Source organism: Drosophila hydei, unplaced genomic scaffold (genome assembly GCF_003285905.1).
Source record: "Drosophila hydei strain 15085-1641.00,03,60 unplaced genomic scaffold, DhydRS2 tig00000063-arrow-pilon, whole genome shotgun sequence".
NCBI classification, from domain to species: domain Eukaryota; kingdom Metazoa; phylum Arthropoda; class Insecta; order Diptera; family Drosophilidae; genus Drosophila; species Drosophila hydei.
In genome coordinates, this window is record NW_022045657.1 from 3706096 (window position 1) to 3717077 (window position 10982).

The 10982-nt window shown below is 35.8% G+C and overlaps 2 protein-coding genes across 4 annotated transcripts in view; both read right to left on the bottom strand.

Moving 5' to 3' along the window:
• LOC111593318 (5'-AMP-activated protein kinase subunit gamma-1) overlaps positions 1-3504 on the bottom strand; it is a 66846-nt gene extending 63342 nt beyond the window's left edge. The window contains exons 1-2 of one of the 3 annotated variants that reach the window (XM_030222848.1): positions 3325-3504; positions 3096-3253 (exon numbers count right to left, since the gene is read on the bottom strand). In XM_030222848.1, coding sequence (XP_030078708.1) covers positions 3096-3253; positions 3325-3472 — 306 coding nt within the window. In that variant the 5' untranslated portion in view covers positions 3473-3504. Of the gene's footprint in view, positions 1-928; positions 1391-2196; positions 2351-3095; positions 3254-3324 lie in introns of those variants that run through there. The other 2 variants (XM_030222846.1, XM_030222847.1) reach the window with 2 other exon arrangements.
• Positions 3505-9567: 6063 nt separating this feature from the next.
• LOC111600266 (solute carrier family 35 member B1 homolog) lies at positions 9568-10969 on the bottom strand. The gene is made up of 3 exons (XM_023316314.2): positions 10612-10969; positions 10097-10558; positions 9568-10028 (listed from the first exon to the last, which is right to left on the bottom strand). The coding sequence occupies exons 1-3, from the start codon at positions 10814-10816 to the stop codon at positions 9673-9675; spliced, it is 1023 nt and encodes a 340-aa protein (XP_023172082.1). The 5' UTR covers positions 10817-10969; the 3' UTR covers positions 9568-9672.
• Between the last annotated feature and the right edge of the window lie 13 nt (positions 10970-10982).

A 10982-nucleotide genomic window follows, 5' to 3' on the forward strand; every position in this document is an offset into this window, starting at 1 on the left:
CAAGCAAAGAGGTTCTCAAAGCGGTTCATTCAACTTCAAGAGACGAAAATAAACCAGTTAACAAATCCGGACAACAAACGAATATTTAGAGGGCCTTGTAGGGCTGTGAATAATTAAGTGATTGCTGTAGTACTTAATGAAAATATTGAAAGAAACGAATTAATATGCAAAGATCAACAGAGTTTATGTATGACGTTTATAAGACTCATTTTTGCTCAGTTTTTTGACATTTTTGTAAAATACATGTTGTTGCGTTTGTTTAAATAAACATGGGACTGAAATATACGATCTACACTCACACACATATGCATTTGTTTATAATGGGTTTTCCATTTAACGGTAATTGGAATACACACACATACACGAGGGCAACTCGTGCCTGTTAAATGTAAACATTCTGTATTAGCCACAGAAATTTCGCTTTGCTCTTTGCTTTTTTTTTTAAATAGGAAAAAATAGAAAGTTAAAGCAAAAATAAGATCTGATTATAATTAATAATAAGGAAACACATTTGCTCAATTAAATGTTTTGAATTTCTTGCTGTCTCTATGGAAATTCTGTGATAAGAAACGTATAAAACTTTTGAGTTTTTATCTATACAAATAAAGGAAAAAACAAGACGACGGATAAGATAACAAAAATAAAATAGATATTCAAGTAACTAGATGCTAATAAGTAAAAAAAGTACATCTGTAATTAAAAACTAATTTTAATAAATAAATAAATGTTTTTATTTTTGCTTTCTAAAAAATTCTCCAATTTCATCGATCTTTTGTAGGCTTTTTAAGATATAAAATACGGTATAAATGAAATTGAATTGAACGCGTTCTCATATCAACACAAGGAAAGTAAGGCATACATATAAATTCACAATATTATTAAATGAAAAATCATAAAAAATAAATGAACAGCAGAAAACAAAACAAACCTGCGTTTTAATCACAAACTGGAAATTTCGTATTTGTTGTAAAAATCACAATTACTTTTCACATAAGAAACTTAATTGAATTGTGTTGCTCGTTTCGCACTTTTCTTATTAATCAGACACACACATACACAACGTACGCGGGAATACATGTGCAAAGATATACACTTGGCGAAATACAGGGGTTGGTTGCTTGATTATTGTAAACAATTTGAGCTGTAATTAAAGCACGAACATTTTATGCTTAACTTTTGTGTGGGGGCACAGTATAAAGATTAAATTTGAATTATTATGTTGTTTTGTTTTTCTCTTTAGATTTTCGTAGTATTTTGTACTTTTTTGCAACACTCTTGAGGCGTTGTCGCCTGATTAGATTAATTTATAACACACAACATTTGGCTAATGTGACTTGTTTGTTGTTGTTGTTTAGTAATTATCAGCCATTTTGTGCGACAGGCAAATAAATCACATACGCACCGCAAACACACGCACACGCACGTAGCGCAAACAACCACCACAACAACAACAAACCAATTTTATGCAGCAGCGCGAACTTCCACTTTGGACTTTCCAATTGGAGCACGCATCAGAAACTGATCAGCAAAGCGGACAACTCAGTGCACACAGCGCGTATGAGTGTAACAGAGAGAGGGAGAGACAGAAGCAGCCCGTTGCCTGCCTGCATGACAGAGTCACAATTAATTTTATATTGCAATTGTATTACAACAGAGGCTCGCTGCTATGGGAAATTTCCATTGGTTGTTGTTGTTTTTGTTTTCTGCTGTTGTGCTGTGCGTTTAACAGCTGATCACCGTACGCAGCTAGGCAGCTGGAGCCGCTTATTGATTTTGTGCTTCGTTTGTATTTGCTTGTTATATATTTTATTGTGTTTAATTTCTAAAGCATTTTGCGCATTACACTAAAGCAAATCAGCAGCCAAGTGCTTCTGCTTGTTGTTATTGTTGGTTTTGTTTTGTAACAAATTTCCTTGCGTCGTCAACGTCAACGCAATCGAAGGCGAAAGGCTTATCACGGAATATTTAACCGACATGAAAAAGCAACAAAAACCATTTAACTTGGTTGTATTAGACAAACATTTTTGCGCGTTTCTTTGATTTAATTTTCTGTCAAAAAGGCGCAACAGGTAAACACACACAAGTTCACACGCATACACATACACACACATGCATTACACTGACAGCAGCGTTGGCGCGCGCGCGTTGCCTGACTGCCGCCTTCGATGTGGCCAATCACAAAATGAATTACACTACATTTAACTTGTTGCTGCTGCTAATTGTACGCCACAGCTGGAAACTTGGGGTGGGGAGTGACGCCAATAAAAAATAGACGAAACGTTTTGTGACAATATACGAGACAGGGATATATGAACTTAACACGACAAAAATATATTGGTACTAAATTGTTATTGTGAGCAGTGTGACCGGCTTTGGGAACCGCGAAAATAGCGTTATATGATATACTGAAAAATACCAATTGTAATATTACTGATCACTTCTTGCAAATCGCTTTCAATCCAATTCTTCATTCAAATCCCTTTTCGATATGAAGCATATTTATATGGTTATTTTTATAAACATATAATACAAAATTATTCGACGATACACTATGAGCTATAATAAAATTCGTCTTTTAAAATCTGTTCAAAATTCAATGCTGTGCTTGCTCGTGTATTGACCCCAACAAACAAATCGCTTTGCGATCTGGTAGCACGCAAGGCTGCCAGAGTTGCCAGACACGTGTGCATAGCAGTGAGCTTTCAGGAGTGATTGTGTGGCGCCAAATTCAAATTTGATTTGATTCGCCGCTTGTATTCAAATCTTGTGTAAAACACATTTTATGAGTTGTATATGTCAGCAATAAAAAAAAACGTAACGCAATTGTCGGGTTACACAGCTAGTAGGGTTCTGTACCCTTTGACACGCTATTTAGTGGCGCATGCAAAAGCAAACTCCACGCCAAAGTTTCGTTCGCTCCAACGAAATCAATAAAAATGGCGCATTGCAATGAGAAAGGCTGACGACATTGGCGGCAAGCAACCACCAAAACTAGTCCCCAGACCAATAATTAAAATCTCAATGGGTCGGGCATGACGGCATATTTCTAATGTTAAGATAATAAATGAGCAGATGCTCGACTCGTCTCTCCTTACCTGCTCAATGTCGAAGTCCCACTCTGGCGAGGGCGAGCGCCGTTCGGCTTGCCCCCCAGGGGGCGGGGTGCATACTGCCGGAGAGCCCGCCTGTGGCTCCTCCGGTATTACGGCGAATCTGCCGCGTTGCAAAATCGGTGAAATGGCGCCATAATTAGCTACAAAAAAAAACAATAACAATGTCAGCTTATTAAGTCAAGCTAATTAGGGGGACGGATTGTTCACTTACATGTGGGCATGAGACGAAAGCGGCCCAGCGTCGTCTCCGGTGGTCCCGCCGGCTGCGACGATGTGACACGAAAGCGTCCCCGACGTGCGGCGGTCACCTCCTCGTAACCGCCGCCACCTGCAGCGGCTCCTCCAGCGCCGCTTTGCATGTTGCTATTTAAAGCTCACTGCTATACAACTGCTGCAATGGAAGGAAGCGAGAAAGAGAAAGAAAGAGTAAAGTTGAGTAAGCGAGTCCGATTCAAATAGACTAAGCGCTAAAATCGATAGGTCAATTGAAGTTGACCAACAGAGAGAGAGAAAGGGTGGACGGGGAAGTGGGGTGTCACGTGCTAGGTGCCCCAGCGTATGTCGCAGTTCGACAGAAACGTCAGCGTTGCCATCTTGTGACAAACTTTTGTTAATGCAGTTGCAAAACAAAAACAACTATTTGTGTTATTCAACCGTTCTCGCTGGCGTCAGACAACAGAGCAAACTGAATGCTAGAGCGAGAGGAAGAACACAGGCAACTGTCTTCTTGCCGACAGACAATGCGGCGTATGTGCGATATGAATGTGAAGCATCTATGTAAAGTAACAAGCCGAAGACGGTTTAAGCCTTGTTAATTAGTTCATTATCAACAAATACAGAACCTTCAGTCTGCAGGCAGTTGAAATATAGATAGCTCGCTAAATATATTCAATATTATATTTTAAGAAAATGTATATATATAAAATTATTATGATTTGCTTCATAACAAAGCGTCTTTTGAAATAGAATAGCTTTATATATACTATATGTTTTTATATCACAGTCCAATAAACTGCTAAGCACTTTTATTTGAAAGTAATAAAACTTGTTATATTTTGGTTGACTATATCAGTAAAACGACAGTTAGTGTTGAAGCAAATTCACAATTCTTATTTTACTGAGTTTTAAAGAGAATTAAACCATAAGAAATCTTATCAAAATAATGTCTTAGATTACAAATATGAAATAAAGTCTTTTAAATATTATCATAAATAAAAAATGTAATTTTGGAGTTATCTGGTGGAAAATACAGGCTAAAAAATTTGTAAAATAATTGTTGTATATAAATGTTCATAGCGCTACTACATAGACTATTATAGTATAGTGTTTATTAATTCAATAGAGCCCAAAAACCAAACCAAGCTGCAAGTTCATCAATCAATTAAGCAACTCGTCACTCAGAGACTTCGTTATGATTCACAATGTAAGAGTGATCTAGTGTGAAGTATCTGACTAGCAGGTACCTTACCCTACTGTTTATATGCAGGCTTCTGGAGAGAGAATGCCATATTGTATAACAACTTTATAAAAATTTGGGGTATTTATAATTTGTACAAGGTTCATTAGAATTGAAATACAAAATCGAATTCAATTAGCACTCGGCTGCTAAGCTCAATCAAACTCACCTACAGTTTAGTGAAACAAATAAATTGATAACTAAATATTTCTGACTTAGCTTGTCACTCATTTTACGAATTATCATAAGAATTGTTTATCGCTTAAAAAGTGTGTAGTGAGTCATAAACTAAATTGAGCTTTAGACAAAATAGAGAACACAAAATATAAATAAGGAAGGAAATATATATATATATATATATAACATTTTCACTGCGTCATCTATATATAAATAAATATATATATATATATATATATATATATATATATATATATATATATATGATGTATGTGCCTAATTAATAAACAAGATTCGAGATGTGACGCAGTGAAAATGTTTTGTCACAATTAAAATAAAACTTGCTTAATTAAAATGTTCACAATGTTTCAATTGGTGTTATTTCAAAGAACGCAGGACAGACAGAGAGAGAGAGAGAGAGAGAAAGAGAGAGGAGAGGGAAAGAATGGCACAGAAAGAGACAGAGAAAAACAGAGCAAAAATTTAATAAAATATCAAAAATACTCTAATAAAACAATAATAAATGTGGTTTAATAATATTAGCTGATGTTGATAAAGAGTAAATTATTCAGCTTAATACATGAAAGTTAATTGATTAAACTGAAAATAAATTTTGTTCAATAAAAGAAAAAAAGTAAATTGTATAAAAACAATAATGAATTACTTTAATTAGTTAGTTAGTTGTTTTATTTATGTTGTCTTTAATTACCTAAGGCAAATAATTTATTATTAAAACTTTTCACGCTTTTTTAAATGTTTCCAGTATTTGTTTATATATTTTATATTTACTAAAACATTATTAAATGTTTTAAAAAATTATTTAAGTAATTCAATAATTATTCTTGTAATTGAATTAATTCCTAGACTTTTTCATTTGATTTTATTTATGAATATATTATTTTTAATGTGTTTTTGTCTTGTTTTACTTTAGACACTATTCGTTACAATTGCGCGCTTTTCACTGTTTCTTTCTTTTGTTGCTGTTGTTGTTGTTCACTTTCGAGACGAATCCGAATTTGTTTCATTTTCAATTCGAAACGTTTGCATAACACGCACAACCAAACACAAATTAATTAAACACGACCATAGCGGATTGAATATATGTCTATAGTATATTGTAGCATTATTATTTTTTATTTTGTTGAAATTATTTTATTATATTTATTGATTTTTGAACTAGAAATATAAATCGAATGGGGGCGAAGCTCGGTTAATGTTTGCGGCGGTCGCAGCCGAATTGCACTTTTGATTTCGCGTTTTGTTTTATGCAACTGAGCAGCAGCCCAGCAAAAATAAAAAAACACACACTTAAATTGGCATGGCCAAAAACAAACAGCAGTAACAACAACAATAACAGCCGAAAATGCGGCCAAAAAGAATGCAGCACCAAAATAAACCGAAGCCCAAGCGAAACGAAACGAGTCACAAGCAAAATGCAGTCGCAGCCCGCAACTTCGAGCACTAATTGGCAGACAGAGAGTAGAGCGGAAGAGAGAAAGATAAGGAGAGAGAATGAGAGCGAGTTAGTGCAACTAGAAATTGTGTGTGTGTGTGTTGACAAACGCGTGCCATAGTTGGGGTTCATTTACTTGTGGAAATGAAAATAAAACAGCAAATACAATCCAAATGCAATAACAGCTAAGGCAGGAGAGCGTAAGTGAGAGCGCGAGGAAGACATGGGTACGAGAAACACAGAGTAAGAGCGTAACAGCACATCTGTAAGTTTAATTCATAAAAGCGCAGGCAGAAAAAGCAAAAGCAAAACGATAAAAATAACTGCAGCTGAAACAAAAACAAATTATAGACAAAGAGAGCGCTTGCAAAGTGGAAGAGCGCATGAATTTTTTTCACTTTGTTCTTGCGGTCCAAAAAAGAGCGCCAGAAATTTCTGCAGTGTTGATGTTTTGCTTTCGGAGAGAGTCTTTTAGTTGAGGATATTTTGACTGCACTGGCAAGAAATGAAATCAACGGTACATAGACAAAAGATACAAGGCGAACAACAGCTGTTGCAATTGACGTATACGCAATATATTTTCAAAAAGTCTGTAAACACGTAAGAATAATTTGATAATGTGGCAGCATGCCATAATGTTGGTGATAAGACATAATGATGATTTAAAAATAAATACATTTTATAAACTGTTGAACATTTTAAAAAGATATTGCGTTTGATTTAAAATACTTTAAAATGCATACTCTTTAAATAATAGTATATATATATATGAAAGTATCCAGATATAATCGTTGGTAATACATTTCAAATCTTAAAATTTTTTGGCAAATTAATTCGTGGATTGTAAATGTGTAAAATTCACGTTCTAAAGCTAAGATGTATATATGCATTTAGGAACTTTACTCGCACAGCGTCAATCCATCAACAACTCAAAAAATGCTGAAAGCTATATTTTTAGCAAATTTTCATTTCAGCAATGAAAATCTTTTCGACCACAGAAACAGTTTATTTAGTTTAGTCTTTGGGCTGGCGTCCAAACATGTGACCCAGCCGCTGATGACATCATTGGTGTGGGCGGGCGAGTGGAAGTGGGAGGCAAAATGTGGCAAATATGAGGAGGGTACTGATGATGCAAATGGCTGTTGCTACTGTTCAAGAAATGCGAAAGAGAAATGCATAGATCTGGCAAAACAGCCAGACATTTAGGCATACACAAAGAAAAAATATTTATGATATAGAATTGTGTTTATATATAGTGAAAGATTGACTCCAAATTCTCATTCAAAATGTCAAATGCGTCTATTGGCAATAAATTGAGCACGTGCACAGGTGTAATGATTTTCTTTTCAATGAAAAATATCATCTCTCTTATATCATCTCGTTTTAAACGTCAGCCAAGGATGTTAACAGAGCTAACTTGTGTAGCACAACAACGAAAATTAGAAACGGGCTACACTCTAAGCACTTCTAAGTCTAATAACTGTTTTATGTTATTCAAAAAAATTAAGAGCATAAGGTTTTAACTGATATGACTTGTATTAACAATTTAAATTCAGTAATCTAATTTAAGTAAACTGATTATCTTTTTACTAAAAAAATCAAACAGACTAAACTTGTGAAAAGTTAAACTTAAAAAGTTTTTAAGATGATTAACATTTAAGCTATTCAAAAGAAGTTTTAGTTAATTTATAAACAAATTGGCACACTTATTAGTAAAATCTAAGAGACATCATATGATTTAAAGATTGTTAATTTGAGAGTCGTATTTTAAAATTATCTATGTCAATATAAAGATTCATTTGGACAGACAGTCAACGCAAATCGAACGATTGGCATTGCTAATTATTGTTATTTTGTTTTGTTTTTTTGTTGTTGTTTTAACAACTTTTTTCGCGTTTGTATTCGGTTTTTGTTAATTTATTTGTTCATAATTATCAGCGTGAAAAACCATTTAATACAAATACAAGAACAATCCTATACACGTCTGTGTGTGTGAGTGTCTGCAGAGTGAGAGACTTTGTTTTGCTTTGGATTCTTTATACGTATACGTACTATATATGTGCATATATTATATATTTTATTGAAGCGCGATAAGAAGGTCCGCCACAACGCGCTTTGATGGCTCTTTATTTTATTTTGCTATCTGTGAGCTTTGTGATCGCGACGTCTGAGCTTAAATCAGTTCTATAATCGCATTTATACATATATAAGTATTTTTTGTATGCAGATAGTTGATGGTCATACAAATGAAATAATTTTACATAATGCAGTGCGAGACAGAAAGAAATTTTGGCAATTTGCGAGAAATGGCTAGAAAAAGTTTACGTCACGCATAACCAAAAGCAACAAAAACAGCAAAAGCACCAACGACAGCAGCCGGCAAATATTAACGGTACCAACCACCATTTTTGTATGTCGAGAGTGAGAGCGAGCGCGCAAATGTCACTCACGTGTGAGTTTGGCTGTGTGTGTGCGTGTGTATGTGTATGTTGGTGGCTCTGTGCCAGTGTTGTGAGGGTGTTTGTATAATGCGCTGGCAGCATGTGCTTTACTCGTAGATCCTGTTAGCTAAATACTAAAAACTTGCCACAGACAAATTTAATATATTTTAAAAATGCTTCGCTGCTTATCGTCTGCTGCCAATCACTTTCGATTCACTTTGTTGCTAAAATTAGGCTCACACATGCATACTTATACACGCATATACACCGTTTCGCGGCGACCCTTGTCGCACATACATACAAGCAAACAGCTGGCTGCAACAACAATAGCAACGACTCACCTAATAGGAAAATATTATATTTGCTTTACACTGTTTGTGTAAATTTCTTTGTAGCTTTTTTAATTTAAAACACTTTTACACACTTTTTTTAGCACTCTTGACACACATTTTTGATTGCATATATAACACTTGTATTCATTTGTAACTTTAGCTTTCTGAGTAAAATTTGCTCATAAATCCTTTTAATTGCAAAGGCACGCGCGGTTTTGCCTCTAAAGGAACGTACATTAGAGTAGAGCAATAATTTAAATTTAAGCACTCTGTTATCATGTATTGGATTCAAGCCGCGAGCGTTGACCGTAAACGCGCATAGCTAACGAACATAAACACTTAAAAAATCGGACATCAGCAACGAACGTCACTTGGTCGAAGCCGCCTCGATAACACGTGGCGGCAAATCGATACTAAAGTAACGATGTATCGATGCCAGTTGCAATGTAAAGTGCAACTCAGTGGCAACGTTAAAACTTACGCAAAAATTCAAATGAATACTATTTTGCTTTATTTAAATATATCAGACAACCTTAAGTTTTCAAATTAGATGTATTTAATTTAAATTGATTTGGAATGCTTTTTTTGTCAACTACTTAATACAACTTTTACTTTTGTACGTGTTTCAGCACATGCTAATTTAAAATTATAGGTGATTTGTATTGCATGACAAAAATAAAGCCATTATTTATAGTAAATTCTATGAAGTCAGTTTTTTTTGTTCCTCTTTCAGCTTGCCATCGCCAGGCGGTGACTTCTTGTTTGTAGCGGTATTCTGCTTCTTTCCATACAACATGTCCGTAAAAAGAGCAGCAAACACCAAAAGAGCGCCAAACCATTGACGAGCGATCAAAACGTTGCCAAATAGCAAAACGGAGCAGAGGACGGTAAAGAATTTCCGTGTAGTTGTGACCACCGAACAGGCCAGCGGTCCAAAACTAGCAACCATCAAGAAGATAAATAACTGGCCTAAAGCGCCGCAAAACGCGATCATGAACAAATGTATGCAGACCTCCGAGTGACGCAATGCAAATTGTATGAACTCCACGCCCTCACCTGTCCAATGATTAAAAATGAATTATCAATGAAAATCTTAAATAAGCAGCTCTTTGCCCTCTGGTTACCTGTTACAAGCATGGCCACGCCGAGCATGAGGGTGCTCCAGAAATTCATGGACAACATCATTTGCTGTCCCGATGGCGCACTTGCATCACGCATTCGCTCCTGAATAGCTCCCGTCAGCCCATCCATAGATAAGCTGAGAAAGAGTAGCAGTTCACCCAAGCCTGTTGTCTCTGTCGGCAGATTGGAGATTTTGCTCTCTTTGTACATGAACAATATGACGCCCAGCACAATGGTCAGCACACAGGCATATCTCGTCCAGCTATACGATTTACGTCCAATTAGTACGCCCAGAATCATAACTGGAATCGGCTTCGCGGACTTGCCCACCACGGCTGTAGGATATGGCACCCAGCGTAGCGCCATGTTTGTTGAGACCATGGCCAACAAATAGGTCAGCGAACTGGCCGCATAATATCCTGTGTGTGTAGTGTCCTCCTTCTGAGGCCTTACAGTGAGCATGCCTGAAGGAAAAAGTAATTCTTACGTGGACTTAGCTTCAACGAATGCGACTTACCTTTGGCAAATAGATAATTGCAGACACATTGTACCCAGACTAAGGCCAGTGTATATGTGAAGCGTTCACCTGTGTTTCCATCTGGTTGCAACTGGTCACCGTACCGGCCCCGTGTTAGTTTCTCTTGAACAATTCCATACAGAAAGTAGCTGATAAATATGCCCAAGGCGTAAATGGCAAAACGGCTATGTTCTGGTATATTCATCGCAACGGACCGCTTTGCTAACACTTCTCTGTTTTCCAACTTTATACTTAGAAAATAAATAATATATTTATAAAACGCTTGGCATAGTGTTTTAAATATTAAAACACTGAACTTGCTACAAATAATTCTAATACGTGGAATTTAGAGGTGCTTAAATGCAACGATA